The sequence below is a fragment of the Molossus molossus genome, unplaced genomic scaffold (assembly GCF_014108415.1).
Source record: "Molossus molossus isolate mMolMol1 unplaced genomic scaffold, mMolMol1.p scaffold_m16_p_7, whole genome shotgun sequence".
Taxonomy (NCBI): domain Eukaryota; kingdom Metazoa; phylum Chordata; class Mammalia; order Chiroptera; family Molossidae; genus Molossus; species Molossus molossus.
In genome coordinates, this window is record NW_023425401.1 from 56,340,718 (window position 1) to 56,359,363 (window position 18,646).

General features: G+C 39.0%; 1 protein-coding gene across 4 annotated transcripts in view; it reads right to left on the reverse strand.

Annotated features, from left to right (window-relative positions):
* Positions 1-18,160, reverse strand: part of ORC5 (origin recognition complex subunit 5) — a 119,485-nt gene extending 101,325 nt beyond the window's left edge. The window contains exons 1-3 of one of the 4 annotated variants that reach the window (XM_036247346.1): positions 18,062-18,159; positions 14,897-14,989; positions 5,230-5,430 (exon numbers count right to left, since the gene is read on the reverse strand). In XM_036247346.1, coding sequence (XP_036103239.1) covers positions 5,230-5,430; positions 14,897-14,989; positions 18,062-18,133 — 366 coding nt within the window. In that variant the 5' untranslated portion in view covers positions 18,134-18,159. Of the gene's footprint in view, positions 1-5,229; positions 5,431-14,896; positions 14,990-18,061 lie in introns of all 4 variants that reach the window. The other 3 variants (XM_036247345.1, XM_036247347.1, XM_036247348.1) reach the window with 3 other exon arrangements.
* Between the last annotated feature and the right edge of the window lie 486 nt (positions 18,161-18,646).

The following is an 18,646-nucleotide window of genomic DNA, read 5'->3' on the forward strand; positions in this document are numbered from 1 at the left end:
TACCCGAGGAGATTTTTTTATTTATCTTCAGATACAGTGGGAATGAGGGAGGGGAGGAGAGAAACATCAATGTGAGAGGGACACATAGACTGGATGTCTCCCACATGACCCCAACCAGGGCCGGGGCCAAACCACAACTGAGGTATGTGCCCTTGACCAGAACCAAACCCAGGACTCATTGGTTTGTGGGCTGATGCTCTAACCACTGAGCCAAACCAGCCAGGGCACATCAACGGTTTTTTAAGTGTGCTGTGGCCCGTTGGGGAGTGAGGGATATCCCTGATACCTCTTCAGGAGGTTGGCAAAGTCAAAACTATTTTCAAAGTAATACTAAAATATGATTTGCCTTTTTCACCATGTTGACATTTGCACTGGTGGTGCAAAAGCAAGACTAAGTTAAACTAGAGCCTCTTTAGCATAAATCAAGGTGGTACTGATGCCAAACTGTACCAGCAATTGCTGGAATCTTCACTATGTACTTGAATAAAATAAAAAAAAAATAGACTCTGCTTCTGAAAAGATGGAGTAAATGTACTTTTCCTATTATTTCTCCTAAGTGAAACTGAGAATCTTGACTACAAACAGGGCTCTGAAAGGGGAAGAGAAGAAGACAGACCAGCTAGGGACTTTATACCACAGGAATAGCAACTCATGTCAGAGAGTAAACTGCCTGAGTTGTCTTTTGCCTCGTATATACCAGATGTGGAGCTAAAGAAGCCAGCAGCATAGAAAGGCCAACAAGCATAGACAAAAAAAAAAAGCCCCAACAAGTCTGCTATCTCTAGCCAAAGGATGAGGAAAGGGCAGCTTAGCAAGACTTCTAGGACACTGCATTCTCCAAGTTTTCTTGATCTATCGCTGATTTCTTCTGTCTCCTTGTTTTCTTCATTACTTCATCCCTTGAACACTGGAGTGTCACTGGATTCATCTCTTTTCTAACTCACAAACTCTCTTGGTGACCTAACCCAGTTTCAAAGCTTCAAGTACAACTCCTTACGTGCTTTTAGCTCCAAACCAACATCGCCACATTGGACCTCTCTTGACCTCAAACTCAAGTGTCCAAGTGCCAATTCAACATCTCTGCTTGGACTTACCATGCTCAAAATCAAACTCCTGATCACTGTTTGTTTGTTTTTTTAAATTTTTTATTTATTAATTTGTTTTTGTTACAGATGTTTCACATTGTAGCCCCAATGACACGCTCCTCCCCTTACCCCTGCCGCATCCACAACTTTGTTGTCTATGTTCATTGGTCACGCATACATGCATGAAAGTTCTCTGGGTTATCTCTTCCCCCAGGAATCCCCCCTCTTCTGAGGCTTGTCAGTCTGTACCCCACCTCTATGTCTCTGAGTTAATTTTGTTCAGTTCATTATATTAAGTTAGTTTAGTTCATTATATTCCACAAATAAATGACATCATGTGATATTTGTCTTTCTCTGCTTGGCTTGTTTTGCTTAGGATAATACTCTCCATGTACTTCCATACCATCTCAAAGGATAAGAGATCTTTCTTTCTTACAGCTGCACAGTATTCCATTGTGTACATGTACCTCAGTTTTTTTATCCACTCATCTACTGATGGACACTTGGGTTGTTTCCAGATCTTAGCTATTATAAATAGTGCTGTTATGACCATAGGGGTACATATATTCTTTCTGATTGGTGTTTCAGGTTTCTTAGGGTATATCCCTAGAAATGGGATCACTGGATCAAATGGCAGTTCAATTTTTAACTTTTTAAAGTGAACACCATAGTGTTTTCCACAGTGGCTGCACCAGTCTGCATTCCCACCAGCAGTGTACTAGAGTCCCCTTTTCTCCACACCCTAGCCAACACTTGTTGTTTGATGATTTGTTGATGGTGGCCATTCTGACAGGTGTGAGGTGGTGATACCTCACTGTTGTTTTAATTTGCATCTCTCTGATTAGTGATGTTGAGCATTTCTTCATCTGTCTCTTGGCCATTTGTATGTCCTGTTTGGAGAAGAGTCTATTTAGGTCCTCTGCCCATTTTTTAATTGGGTCGTCTTCCTTTTGTTGAGTTGTATGAGCACTCTATATATTTTGGAAATTAACCCCCTATCTGATGCATCATTGGCGATTATGTTCTCCCATATAGTGGGATCCATTTCCGTTTTGATGGTTGTTTCTTTTGCTGTGCAGAAGCTTTTGTTTGATGTAGTCCCATGTGTTTTCTCCTTTGTTTCTGTTGCCTTAGAGGATGTATCAGTGAAAAATTCTGCTGCGTATGATGTCTGAGATTTTGTTGCCTACATTTTCTTCTAGGATTTTTATAGATTCACAAGTTACATTTAGGTCTTTTATCCATTTTGAGTTTATTCTCATGTATGGCGTATGTTGGTATTCTAGCTTCATTTTTTTGCAAGTAGCAGTCCAATTTTCCCAACACCATTTATTGAAGAGACCGTCTTGACTCCACTGTATGCTCTTGCCACCTTTGTCAAATATTAATTGAGCATATTGTCTTGGGTCAATTTCTGGGTTCTCTATTCTGTTCAACTGATCTATCTGCCTGTTCTTGTGCCAGTAGCAGGCTGTTTTGATTACAGTGGCTTTGTAGTATAACCTGAAATCTGGTAATGTGATCCCTCCAACTTTGTTCTTCTTTTTCAAGATTGCGGTGGCTATTCAGGGTCTTTTTTGGTTCCATATAAACTTTTGGAGTGTTTGTTATAGTTCTGTGAAGTATGTCATTGGTATTTTTTATGGGAATTGCCTTGAATCTATAGATTGCTTTGGGTAGTATGGGCATTTTAATGATGTTAATTCTTCCAATCCATGAACAAGGTATATGCTTCTACTTTTTTATATCTTCCTCTATTTCTTTTTTCAATGACCTGTAGTTTTCTGTGAAGAGGTCCTTTACATCTTTGGTTAAGTTTATTCCTAGGTATGTTAATTTTTTTGCTGCTATGGTAAATGGGATTGTCTTTTTAGTTTCTCTTTCTGTGATTTTCATCATTGGTGTATAAGAATGCTGTAGATTTCTTGATGTTAATTCCTGATCACTCTTTTCCTCACAAAAATACCCCATCTGCTATAGTCTTCTCCACTCAAATACTGACAACTCCATCCTTTCAGGTACACACAAACTTCGAAGTCATTCAGATTTCTTTCTTTCTCTCCTCCTCCACACTCAACCTATCAACCTTACCTTCAAATATATCCAGACCACTTCTTACCATCTCCATTGTTATTATCCTAGTCTAAGCCAACAAGATGTTTTGCCTAGATTATTAAAATGCCTCACACCTAATTGTAATAGTTTTCTAAGGCTGCCATAACAAAGCACCACAAACAGTATGGCTAAAACAATAGAAATGTATTGTCTCACAGTTCTGGAAGCTATAAGTCCAAGATGCAGGTATTGGCAGGGTGATGGTTCCTCTGAAGTGCCAGAGAAAAATCTGTTCCAGGTCTAGCTTCTGCTAGTCCCTTGGCTTATGGCAGCATAAATCCAATCTTTACATGGCATTCTCCCATGTGCATGTTTGTCTCCATACTTCCTTTTTATAAGTACATCAGTCATACTGAATTCGGGGCCCAACCTACTCTAGTATGATCTCATCTTAATCAGAATTTCAATGACCCTATTTCCAAATAAGATCATATTCTGAGGTATTAAGAGTTAAAACTTCAATGTATGAATTTCTGCAGGAAACAAATCAATCCATAACACTAATCTACATGTTTCTATTCTTGCACCCTTCTGCTGATTCTCAACATTACCACCCTCCCCCTTACTTAAATTATTCCAGCCTCAATGACCTCCCTGATATTCTTTGAAAATACAAGAAATGGCCCAATCTTTGTACTCACATATAAATCTCTTTGCTTAGAGTATTCTTTTTTTCAAATGTCTGTATCGCTTGCTTCTTGCTCCCCTCAGGTTTTAGCTCAATTATCATCATCTCAGTGAAATCTTCCCTGTCTTTCCTATTTAGGAAAAAATAACTACTCTCCCCTACCCACTTGATTCTCTCTTACTCCACTTTACTAATGTATCACATCTGACATATATGTTAATTGCCTATTATATATTTTCTTCAAATAGACTATAAGCTTTGTAAGTGGGCAAGAGACTATTTCATTCCCTGTTCTATCTCTAGTATCTAGAATAGTGCCTGATATACAGGAAGTGCTCAATAGATATTTTTAATAAATAAATAAATAAATAAAACTAAAATGTAGACGGAGCTGTTTTATACATTTAAGGAGATGCAAGAATGAATAAGATTTAGTCCTTTCAGTTAGTTAATAATTTAAGTGTATTGATAGGCTTCATATTACAATTCTATTACAATGCTAAGAAGAATTTTTTTTAAAGGTTAAAGTATTATAAAAAATTCACTAATGTAAAACACACTATACATTTTTAGTTATCTCGTGGTCATTTTCACATTGATGTAACAACTACAATTCAAACTTAGCCAACCAAAATTAGTTGACTCATCCTTTTCCACAAACCTATGTACACATACAACTGACAAGTTTGACCTTTGCGGTCTCTTCCATTTATTCCTTTCTGCATCTCCTGCCCAACTCTTGTCCAGGCCCAAATTTCCTCTAATGTAAACAGCTGCAAAAGCATCAAAAACATCCCCCTCGCCTTCAGTCTGTTACTCCCTCCAATCCACCTATTCAGTATGCCTTCAGAGTAATCTTCCTAAAGCATATTTGTTGCTCGAAAATCATCACTACCTCCTCTATCTAGAAAATGAAATAATGATATGCCAATACCTACCTTTCTGGTGCTCTTTTTCCTCCCTTCATGTTTATAACCCACTGAAACTAGACTATTTGACATTCCTTGGCCTCCATTCATCTTTTTACATTTGTTTATATAATTTTTCCATCTGAAATTCCTCTTCTTCAGTTTCATCCTATTAACACCCTAATCATTCTCTTAGGTCTATCTCAAATGTTATCACTTCATGAAGCTGTAATAGATGTGCTTTTGTCAGTACTTCGCATCTCATACTTATCACTTATCACATTCTGCATATAATCATATGTCAGTTTGTGTCATAACTCTTCTATTAAACTGAAGCTCCCTTTGAATAAGAAATACATCTGAAACATTTTTGTATCCCAAAGCACCTTGCATAGGGTATTACATATGAAACTCAAAACAAATATATGGAAATTGAGCTAATAAACAAATCAGTTTTCAAATAACAGATCATATAATGAAATTAAATACTTACAATATATACAGTCTGATCCTTGAGACTTTTAGCATTGGTTACTTGTTTAAACAGGCGAACAAAGTCATTAAATGTGTCACAGGTTATTTGAGTAGAACATCCATCCTCTGAAGAACTAAAATGATTCAACTTGTTTAAAATTTGTTCCAAAAGCAACCTCAAGGTAAAGCACTCAACACAATTCACAAAGACATGTGGGAGCTGAAAACAAAATATAAATAAAAGTGTAAATAGAAAAGAAAACACACATAAACAAGTATGGCTCTGCTAAATATATCCCATTTGCCCTAAATCTGGATCCCCACATTCTCCCAACCTGCTCTGTGTCCCAGGAATCTGAACAATACACATTGCATTGCCCAGACTCTTATTTTCTAGCAGTGATTAAATTTAGCCAATGGGAAGAATCAGCAGGAGACTAAAGGACAGTAGTAAGAGACAGAAGTTGAATTATTTATTCCTTGATTTCCAGCCCCACCCCTCAGAGGTCCATAATTTGACGGTGGTCATGACTTCTATCAAAGGCCACAGCTCCAGTTGGGTAGCCTTACTCAAGCCTACAGTTCTTGTTGGGGTCTGGTAACAATCTTTCCTGTGGCCCATTCAGGCCTGGGAGAGGTAAAGGCAGTCACTGCTTTATCATCCTTTATTGGTTCCCTTAACATTTTTTCAACCTTTGTAAAATAGTCTCTTGATTAAACTCACTTCAATATTTGAGTTTGCCATTTGTTTCCAACAGAGATTCAAAGCAAATTTATATTTTCCTCTAAAGAATTCTTATAAGAAAACACAAGTACATTTGAATGTACTTGTACATTCTTAAAATTCTTAGTAGAAATTTCACATTTACAACATTAAGATAATGTCCTTAATGATGAATAAACCTAGGTAAAAAAAACTAATGTTAAGAGTTAGAAACTAGGCAAGATGGCAGCGGGCAGGACCAGAGGGAGGGTGAGTGTGTGAGGGAGTGTGAGTGGACGTAAAAGTGGACGACGCAACCTGAGCAGTGCAGAGCCGCAGAGCAGAAAGTTCCTGTGCTGTGGATGGGAGCAGCCCACTACCACAGTAAGCAGCCCTTCAGGGCTCTTCTCCCTGCACCAGGGGGAGGTCACACCATTTTGGAAGATCCCAGGTCTTCCCTGGGAGGAGGTAATGGGAGCAGCTAGGGCCCAGCAACCTGAATCCACCAGCACACCTGGCACCATCGGACCAGTGGACACTCTGTGTCAACACAGACCTGTGCACAGTAGTGGAGCTCCCGAGGTGCTGGTCACGGAAGCTGCAGACAGCCCAGAGCCCAGCACCATCCACCATAGTAGCAGCCCAATCAGAGTTCAGATATACCCCCAGAAACAGAGGCTGGGGAGCAGACATCCATCCCCAGGCAACAGAAGCACAGACCAGCAGCTGAGACACAACCCCCAAAACTACAGCAAAAGCTGAGCAGGAGTTGAGCCCCACGGGACAGCAGCAGCACTCCCCAGCCGCCAGCAGCGGGACCTGGGGCTCCACAGAGGCCTGTGAGGTCCAGCAGTTCACAAGTGCAGTGGGAAGCCAGAGCCCTAGAGACTGGTGTGATCCAGCTGTCTGCCTGCAGGAAATGAAGGGTGCAGGGCCACCAGAGAGGCCTGTACGACCCAGCAGGGACTGTGCCATCCAGTTACCCGTGGGACCTACGGGAAACTGAAGCACCAGAGAGGACTGCACGACCTGCAAGAACAGTGCCATCCAGTTACCCACGAGACCTGCAGGTAGCTGAAGCACCAGAGTGGCTTGTGCGACCCAGCAGGGACTGTGCCATCCAGTTACCCGTGGGACATGCAAGGTGCTGAAACACCAAACAGGCCTGTGTGACCCAGCAGCCCATAACATAGGCATAGAGCCAGGTCCCCAAAGGGACTGTGCAATCCAGTTACCCACGGGACCTGTAGGGTGCAGGGGCACCAGAAAGGCCTGTGTGTCCCAGATGCATGCAAGATAGGCATAGATGATGTGAAAATGGAGGCAGAGTGAATAGAAGCTACGCAAACAATCTCCCAGGACGAAACGGAAATTACAACTAAAATAAAGACAAATCGTTGGAAAAAAGCAAGAGAAAAGCAGCAGGAAAGGACCATATAACCAGGGACACTGGTAGGATCTGCAGAGGCGTGAGAGGGTGGTGGGCTGGGAGCCCACGGACAACAGGAGTCTTAGCTGTGAGTAGTGCCCTTGGGAAACAAAGACCAAGCCCACTTTACAGCACAGAGAGCCAGGACAGAGCGCTAAAAAAAGTCACAGCCGCTCACCTGGGGAATACCGCAGAGGGAGGGCAGAGTGGGTTGGAACTCTGTGGGGACACCAGGGATTCAGAGGGCCCTCAGAGTTTTTGCAGAGTTGCAGCCAGAAAAGACAGTGGCCAGTGTGCTCCTTCCCAGAGCTATGGGGAAAAGCAGCAGCACCCACCTCGAAGATTCAGCCTTTCCCAGGTGAGGCAAGAAAATGCAAATTAAGGCTCATTACAACCAGCATCTATTCCACCCTCTGGAAATCCTCTTAGGCAGAATACCAGAGCTACATTCCAAGTATTCTCAGTTACTACTGGCCACCAAGAAAAACTAGAGGATAACTGAACCTTTCCTAAGCTTGCAAATCTACCCAGGAAAGGAAGACTTGACAGTGGTGTTTAACGTGGGCCCAACCAGGCTCATCCAAACCCAGTGGGGGAAGCCACAAACAGCAGAACACCAATACCCACAGGGAAAATTTGGCAGGCTCCAAAACCTACCGAGATAGCCAAAACAGTGAAACAAAGAAACAAATCCCAAATGAAAGAACAAGAGAATCTTATTGAAGATGAGATGATTTGCATCTAAGCAAATTATCAGAGGTAGAACTCAAAGCCCTGATCTTGAGGAAGCTCAACAGCATGAGTAAGGACATCCACTCCATGAGTAAAGATATACAAACACTGAAAAACAACAAGGTAGAAATGAAGAATGACATAGCAGAAATTAAGAACACATTGGAAAGACTAACCAGCAGAGAACAGGAAGCTCAGGACCGGATCAGTGAATTAGAAGACAGGGTAGAAAAAAAATCAACCAATCATAAAAACAAAAGGAAAAAACAATTAAAAAACAGGAAGACAGCTTAAGAGCACTGTGGGAAAACCGAAAACGTAGTAACATTCGCATCATAGGAGTCCCCGAAGAGGAAGAAGATGGGCAAGGGTTGGAGAATATATTTGAAGAAATAGTTACAGATAACTTTCCTAACATGGTGAAAGAAGAAGGCATTCAAGGTCAAGAAGCACAGAGAGCCTCAAGTAAGAAGAACCCAAACAAGCCAACACCAAGACACACAGTAATAAAAATGCCAAAAATAAAGACAAAGAAAGAATCCTAAAGGCAGAAAGAGAAAAGCAACAGGTTACCAACCAAAAAAAAACCCCATAATGCTCTCAGCTAACTTCTCAATAGAAACACTACAGGCCATAAGGGATTGGCATGAAGTAATCAAGGTCATGAAAAACAAGGATCTGAATCCAAGACTACTCTATCCAGCAAGGCTACCATTCAAAATAGAAGGTCAAATAAAGAGCTTTCCAGAAAGGAAAAAAAAAAAAAAGGCTAAGGAAATATATTAACACCAAACCAGCACTGCAAGATATGCTAAAAAGTGCTATAATTAGTAGAAGAAATAGGAAGAAAAATATAAGCACACTAAACAAAAATGGCAATAAATAAGTACATATCAAGAATCACCTTAAATGTGAAAGTTTGAATGCTCCAATAAAAAGATATAGAGTAGCTGACTACATCAGAATGAATGACTCACATGTATGTTATTTACAAGAGACTCACCTCACAACAAAAGACTCACATAAGTTTAAAGTGAAGGGATAGAAAAAAATCTTTCAAGCAAACAAAAGGCAAAAAAAAAAAGTTGGGGTACCAATACTCATATCTGATAAAATAGATTTCAAAATGAAGGCCATAACTAGAGACAAAGAAGGATACTACATGATATTGAAAGGATCTATCCACCAGAAAGACATAACCTTGGTAAACATATATGCACCCAATATAGGAGCACCAACATATATTTAAAAACTTTTGGAGGACTTCAAGGAGAAATCAACAGCAATACAATCATAGCAGGGGACTTCTATACCCCACTGACATCACTGGATAGATCTAGACAAAAAATTAACAAGGAAACAGAGACTCTAAATGAAGCGCTAGACCAAATGGATTTAATAGATATCTACAGAGAATTACACCCCAACACTACAGAATTCACATTCCTCTCAAGTACACATGGGAAATTCTCAAAGATACACCACGTGTTAGAGCACAAACTAAGTCTCTACAAGTTCAAGAGGACTGAAATCATATCAAGCATCTTCTCAGATCACAATGGCATGCAACTAGAAATCAACTGCATCAAGAATACGCAGAGACATTTGAAAAAATGAAGGCTAAATAGCATGTTATTGAATAATGAATGGACTACCATGGAGATCAAGGAAGAAATTAAAACCAATGCAAATGAACACACAACAACACAAAATCTATGGGATGCAGCGAAAGCAGTTCTGAGAGGAAGGTTCATAGCACTACAGGCCTACCTCAAGAAGCAAGAATAATTTTAATAAACTATCTAACCTCACAACTTAAAGAACTAGAAAGCAAACAGAAAGAAAGCCCCAGAGCAAGCAGAAGGAAGGAAACTGTAAAGATCAGAGCAAAAATAAATGACATGGAGACTGAAAAAACAATTCAAAGAATCAATGAAAAAAAGAGCTGGTTCTTTGAAAAGATAAACAAGATTGATGGACCCTTAGCTAGACTCACCAAGAAACAAAGAGTGAGAACCCAAATAAACAAAATTAGTTATGGAAGAGGAGAAATAACTGACACCACAGAAATACAAAGAATCATTAACAAATATTATGAACAATTATACGGCAACAAATTTGACAATCTAAGAGAAATGGATAAATTTCTAGAAACACATAGTCTCCCAAAACTGGACCACGAAGAGATAGAAAACTTGAACAGACCAATGACAACAAAAGAAATTGATGATGTAATCAAGAATCTCCCAGCAAACAAAAGCCCCAGCCAGGACGGCTTCATGGGGGAATTTTACCAAACATTCAAAGAAGAACTAATACCCATTCTCCCTTAACTATTTCAAAAAATTTAAGAATAAGGAAGACTTCCAAACTCATTTTATGAGGACAGCATAATCCTAACTCCAAAACCAGAAAAAGACACTACAAAGAAAGAAAACTACAGGCCAATATCCCTCATGAACATAGATGCCAAAATCCTGAACAAAATACCAGCAAATCATATCCAGCAATACGTCAAGAAAATTATTCACCATGACCAAGTGGTATTCATCCCAGGGATGCAAGGCTGGTACAATATTTGCAAATCAATAAATGTCATACACCACATAAACAAAATGAAAGATAAAAATCATATGATCTATCAATAGACGCTGAAAAAGCATTCGACAAAATCCAGCACGCATGTCTGATAAAAACCCTCAGCAATCTGGGAATAGAGGGATCATATCTCGACATAATAAAGGCCATATGTGAAAGATCTACAGCCAACATCATACTCAAAGGGTAAAAACTAAAAGCATTTCCCTTAAAAACAGGAACAAGACAAGGAAGCCCACTTTCGCCACTCTTACTTAACATAGTACTGGAAGTGTTAGCCAAAGCAATCAGACAAGAAGAAAAAATAAAAGGGATCCAAATTGGAAAGGAGAAAGTGAAACTGCCATTATTCACAGATGACATGATACTATATGTAGAAAATCCCAAAGACTCCATCAAAAACTTACTAGACTTAATAAATGAATTTGGCAAAGTAGCAGGATAGAAAATTAATGTCAAGAAATCCTTGGCATTCTTATACACCAATAATGAAGTCACAGAAAGAGAAAAAACAATCCCATTTACCATTGCAGCAAAAAAATTAAGATACCTAGGAATAAACTTAACCAAAAAAATAAAGGATCTATTCGCTGAAAACTACAGATCATTGAAAGAAGAAATAGATGAAGATATAAAAAAGTGGAGGAACATACCTTGTTCATGGATTGGAAGAATTAACAATAAAATGCCATACTGCCCAAAGCAATCTATAGATTCAGTGAAATTCCCATCAAAATACCAATGACATCCTTCACGAAACTAGAACAATTACTTCAAAAGTTCATATAGAACAAAAAAAACCCCAAGTAGCCACAGCAATCGTGAAAAAGAAGAACAAAGTAGGAGGGATCACAGTACCAGAATGCAGGTTATACTACAAAGCTACTATAATCAAAACAGCCTGGTACTACCACAAGAACAGGCACATAGACCAGTGGAACAGAACAGAGAACCCAGAAATGGACCCAAGGTAATATGCTCAATTAATATTTGACAAAGGTGGCAAGAGCATACAGTGGAGTAAAGACAGCCTCTTTAATAAACAGTGTTGGGAAAATTGGACAGCTACATGCAAAAAAATGAAACTGTACCATCTACTTATACCATACACAAGAATCAACACAAAATGAATAAAGACTTAAATGTGACTCATGAATCCATAAAAATCCTAGAAGAAACTGTAGGCAACAAAATTTCAGACATCATACGCAGCAGAATTTTCACTGATATATCACCTGAGGCAATAGAAACAAAGGAGAAAATGAACACATGGGACTACATCAAACTCAAAAGCTTCTGCACAGCAAAAGAAACAATCGTCAAAATGGGAAGGCAACCCACTGCATATGAGAGCATAATTGGCAATTATGTATCAGAAAAGGGGTTAATTTCCAATATATGTAGAGTGCTCATACAACTGAACAAAAGGAAGACAAATAACCCAATTAAAAACTGGGCAGAGGAACTAAATAGACACCTCTCCAAACAGGACATCCAAATGGCCAAGAGACATATGAAGAAATGCTCAACATCACTAATCATCAGAGAGATGAAAATTAAAACAACAATGAGGTATCACCTCACACCTGTCAGAATGGCCGCCATCAACAAATCATCAAACAACAAGTGTTGGTGAGGGTGTGGAGAAAAGGGGACTCTAATACACTGCTGGTGGGAATGCAGACTGGTGCAGCCACTATGGAAAACACTATGGTGTTACCTGAAAAAATTAAAAATTGAACTTCCATTTGACCCAGTGATCCCGCTTCTAGGAATATACCCTAAGAAGCCTGAAACACCAATCAGAAAGAATGTATATACCCCCATGTTCGTAGCAGCACTATTTACAATAGTTAAAATCTGGAAACAAGCCAAATGTCCATCAGTAGATGAATGGATAAAAAAGCTGTGGTACATATACACAATAGAGTACTATGCAGCTATAAGAAAAAAAGATCTCTTATCCTTTGAGACAACATGGAGGGACCTGGAAAGTATTATCCTAAGAGAAACAAGCCAACCAGAGAAAGAGAAGTATCATGATCTCACTTATTTGTGGAATATAATGAACATAACAGTCTGAGGAATGGGGTAGTCCCAGAGACGTGGACGTGGTGTAGAGACTGACAATCCCCAGAAGAGGGGGTGTTCGGGGAGAGATAAACCACAGAACTTATATGCATGTATGCATGAACCATGGACATGGACAACAAAGCTGGTCACAGGGTGGGGAGGGAGGCGGAGAGGGGAATTAGTGGGGGGAAAAGGAGAAACATCTGTAACAAAAATAAATAAATAAAAAATAAATAAATAAATAAATAAAAAGAGTTAGAAATTATAGTAGTCCTTTTGTATGGATGGAGAACTAGCTCTTTATTTAGAGAACTATCATAATGGAGATAATTTCTAAATTAAAAAGGTGTTGAAAGGCTTGCTCTCAAATACAGATATTCATGACAAAATCACAAAAGCAGTACTGATCATTCAATGGCATCTGGCATAAGTAATGAAACCTACAACTATTTTTTAGTGATAGTCTATAAATCTCACCCAATAAGGGGGCTTTTCTTCTTCTGAGTAAGAGTACAACTAAGGCTCTTTTACATTTACTTAGCCACACTTTTACCAACATTTGATAACCTCCTTTATCCCCATTTCCTTATGAACTAGAAGCCACAAGCTCTCCATTATGAATAAGCATCTTGCTTACGACTATCTGTGTACTGTGCATGACCTTTAATGGCAGCATATTTTAAGTGTCTCTTTGTGTACCTGTACCAGAAATAGTAATAACCATTATTTAATTACAATGATTAAATAGCAGCAAAAATTATGTGTTAAAAAATGAAATATATGCCTTATCTTTGTAACTTCCTTATTCAGTTTTCATGCTACATATATATATATATGTATGTATATATATACACATATATATATATATATATATATATATATATATATATATATATTTTAACAGTTCATACACAGAGTTCTCAAATGAAAATGCCTGATCCAGGACCTTGAACACTGCAATTTGAGTCTGGTATGAATGCTAGTCATCCATATTGTTAAAATGCACAGGTGTTCTTAGGGATCAAATGCTAAAATTTACAGTTGATATGTGCCAAACACTGTGCTTGCTGCTGAGGATAATTTTAAGAAACTCAGTGTTGAGCCAGCAAAACACAAATACAATAATAGCTAAAAGGACTAAATATTTGGACAGAATTAGGCACAGAATGCTTAGGTTGCACAACAAAGGAAAATCTAACACACCCTAGGGAGTCAAGTTGTGGACAGTATCAGATAGATATTGTTTTTACACTAAGGCAGAGTTGACAGAAACTATATGGCCCATAAGCTTAAAATATGTACTATCTGGCCCTTAAGAAAAAGTTTGTTCATCCTGGCTCAGAACATGATAGAAGGTATGACAATAATCATTAATAATAGCAGCTAACCTTTATTGAGTGCTTACTATATACTAAGTACCAAACTAAGCACTTTTCATGCATTAACTCATTCAATTCTTATAATTTCAAATGTTGTCACTATTAGCCCTCATTAATAGGGAAAGCAAGAAGTGGTAAGTCCAGAAGAAGAACATGAGTCTGCCAGAGTAGACTGCACTGAGGAGACTGTTGCAGAAGTATATGGAAGAAACAATGGTAAGTGAAACTGAGTTAGTTATGGCTATGATTAAAGGTACATGAAGTCAAGACATCAATAATGTAGAATGAGTAGAACATGTTTATTAGTTTGATTTACTGAAAGTAAGAATAAGGAGGAAGTAAAAAGAAAGTTTTGACAACTATGTGAATATTGAGACCATTCACTGATAGGCAATATGGAAAAAAAGGAAGGTTAAAGGTGATACAGTTTTGTATCTGTGGAGATTCAGAATTATCAGTATAAATATTATAAGTACAACAATGGAAAGAGACAGATTTTAATATTGTGAAGAATTTATCATCATGTGTGTTTTTCCCCAAATACTATGCAAATTAGAATGAAAAATAACTTTCTAACATCAAGGCTCAAGTATCTAACAATCCTTTCTGAAGCTTACAGTCTGAAGATATTTAAACAAAAATTGGTCGAAAATGTTTTATATAGATGATATTCCTTCAGAGAAAGGTAAATTGGACTAAATAATCACCCAGATCCCTTCCATTTCTAGGCCTCTAAGTACAAATCAATTAACACTGAGTTTGGGATTATTACCTGTAAAGTTTTCAACAAAGTTTGTGTGACATAGGTCTTTCCACTGGCAGTATGTCCATAAATAAAAATGGATGGAAAGCTGAAATGATGTCTCTAGGGGAGAAAAGATTATCAATCAGTCTGTACATACAAAACAGAAAATAAAAATTTATTAGCTCACAAAAAGTTTTATGTGTTCAAGTAAAATCTTCAATCCAAATTATTTTAACAGTGAGTATATGATGGCATCATCACCACACTTTGAATTTACTTAAATTCAAGTCTAAGCACTTTCTCTGTTAAGAAATTAAAATTTCTGCCCAGCTGGTGTGGCTCAATGGTTCAGTGTCGACCCATGCACCAAGAGGTTGCCGATTCGATTCCCAGTCAGGACACATGCCCAGGTTGTGGGCCAAATCCCCAGTGTGGGGCATGCAGGAGGCAGCCAATTGATGTTCTCTCTCATCGATGTTTCTATCTCTTTCTCCCTCTCCCTTCCTCTCCCTAAAATAATAAAGAAAAATAATTTTAAATAAATTAAAATTTCTAAAAAATTACACTTGGCTTATTTGTTATATATTATATATATATTCATGCTTCTTATATTATTGTACAAGTATATGTGTGTGTATATATATATATATATATATATATATATATACACACACACACTTTTATTTTATAGGAAATTTAACAGATTTTTTTCAAGGATTATTCTGACCATACTCCACTTTTATCTTTTTTTTTTTAATTGATTTTTAGAGCGAGCAAGAGAGAGCGAAACATCGATGTGAAAGTGAAACATCGATTTCGGTGTACCAGACAATGACCAATCAACTGAGCCACCTGGCCGGGGCATCCATTTTTATCTTAACCCTTCTGTAAAGACTATAATCCCACATAGCTGCAACTTCATTATATATTTTAAAGCTTTGAAAGTAAACAAATCACAGGGTTAGAAGAATTTCAAGAGTGCTCTGTTCTTAGAAAACTCACAGGCTATTCGAGAGTTACGCATATTAAATTTATCCCAGCCTAAATGTATTCATTTCATAAAAAAAAATATGATAAAATCTAATAGCATATATTTCAAAATACATAGTATTTCCAAGACTCTCCTGTGGTACATTAAGATTCAGCTGCCTAGCAAAAAGTTAATGCTACAAATATATATCAGTCATATAACAAACATTTATCACATACCTATGAAATGCTGAAAATGATGCACTAAAGAGTATAAATATCAGTTAAAGCCAAAATCTACTTTGGAGAAGTTCACACTCTAGTGAGGAGACATACATTTTATTTTTTAAATATGTTTTTAATGATTTTGGGGGTAGAAACAGAAACATCTATGTGAGAGAGAAACATCGATCCTTTGCCTCCTGTCTACCACCTACCAGGGACTGAGCCTGCCACCTGGGTATGCACCCTGACCTGGAATCGAACTGGAACCTCTCAGTCCATGGGATGTCACTAAATCCACTGAGCCACACCAACTAGGCTAAAAACTGATATTTTAATACATTAATTTCTTTCTGAAAATGCATGTAACAATCCTGACAATTAACTGGCTCAAAAATTCTGTCCCAAGAATTAAACACACGCTTGCTGAGCATCTCTGCTATACAAATACTATATTTCACATTTAAAGAAAAGTTCAAGATGTCTTTCAGCAAATGTTCTCAAGCTACACTAAAATTCTCCTTTTCTGGAATCTTGCCAAACTTGTCTGCATCCATTATTTGGTGCCTAATAGTACCCCACTTCATAACATCTTTCCTATCGTTCCCTAGAATTAAACTGAACTCTTGCATTGCTGTTTAACCTTTCATCTTCACAGACCTCCCTAACATAAACTGTAATAAGCCAGGATCTGGCACAGTGCCTGACACAGAGATGTTCATTAAGTACTTGTTGTTGAACAACTAAATAAATCTGCCTAAAAATATGAACTAGTTTTTTCTATGTCCCACATTCACAGGACCTTGCACAAAAGTGAAATGATATTGTTAAACATGATGTGCAGTAAGAGTAAAAGTCAAAAACCCTTTCTGTGGTCCATACCAGGCTAATACTGCTCATCTCTATTTGCCAATATTCTCTTTCAGGAGAACTTCTGGTTGGAGTGATCTGTGTTTATCAACTGCAGGCAAGGAATGCATAGAGAACCCAGAAAACGTTTCAGTGATAATATGGCTAACTGTAACTGAAAGCATGACTACAATACTGAGGATGAAGTCACTGTCCTCTTACTTCCCTAACTAATTAATTTGCCCCTTTAGAAGAAGGGTGGTGCTTTTCCACTAATACTTCACAGACCACCTGGGACTGCCATCTGACATTTCCAGGGGGATAAAAGTACATAAAGTACTTCAGAAGGCAAACCAGGAAATGAGGGAAGGGGGTGCAAATAATGAGCATAACACTAAATTCTCGTTTACTCTCTTTACAGATAAGATCCAAGTCCAGTTCATTCCAAGTCTAAATAATACATAAAAATCAAAAGTCTCTCCCCCAAAGGTGAGACTATAATAAAAAAATTAAGTTTTGAATTGGTGAATGCTATTTTCTGTCCATGAAAAGGACTCTCGCAATGTGTCCATCCAGAGAAGACACTTAATCTCTTCTCTCAGAGAGCATCTGAACTGCTAGTCTGGAAGTGTAGGCTAGACCTCTTCAGGGCTTTTAATCTTTTGGAAAAGCCGCTGAATTTTTAAACCTGAAGCATGCTTTGGCCCTCATTGATCTTGAAAAAAAAAAAAAAACACTTATCCACACTTGACTTACACCAACTACCTCACTGAAAACTTATATTTAAATAAATAACACTCTGCAAACACTCCAGTTGTACAAAATCCTGCTCAGCTGGGGAGAGATAAGCAACTGCTGCTGGCTACTTTGGGTAACCCCATCTCTAAAGCGTGGCGCGTGTAAACGATCACGTCCTGTTCCAACATCCTGTAGTGCAGGTCGGTCTTTCCGGTGCAGTTTTCCAGGGATTAACACAAGTTACTCTGGGTGAAGGACTGGGGTAGATGTACATTTCCCATCTCAACGCAAAAGATGGTCTACGGCCTCTGAACACACACACACACACACACACACGGTCTACGGCCTCTGAACACACACACACACACACACACACACACACACACACGAAAAGAACACATCTGACCACAGTACCTCTCCAAATAGAGATTGCAACGTGGATACTTGGGACTCGCGACAAAGCACCACGTTTTCCAAGTGAGGCATTCCGGCGGCTGCCAGGGGCAGAGCAGCCCGCGGCCCGCTGGTCTCACGCAGGGAGGCCCAGGTTCACCTCTGCCTCGCGGTCTGTGCTCCCGCCAGCGACCGGACAGGCGGGGCTGTGGGTGGGACTGGCACCGCTGTGCGTCAGCGTGACGTCGACGCGCACGCGTAGCTTTGCCCCGCCTTAGTCCCCCGCGCTGAGGTGCGGGTCTCTGGGTCCGTGCCTGCTGCAGTGTTTTGCTGAGGCTGCTGCCTCGGGATGGGCGTCTCCATCTGCGGCCTTTGCCACCCATAGGCCAAGAGGACGCAAGGATGGGCGACCAGAGATGGGAGTGAGAAGCTAAGTGGCTCTGTGGGTTCCCGGTGATCCGCGAAATCCTGGCATCAATTTTTCCCTGCTTGTGGACCCAAATTTAGGAACTTGAGACCTGGAGGAACGTTAGGAGGGCATGGAGCAAGGCCCGCCGCCTTAAAGGGACTCTTAAGAATGTAAAACAGTCTTAAGAGGGTAAGGAC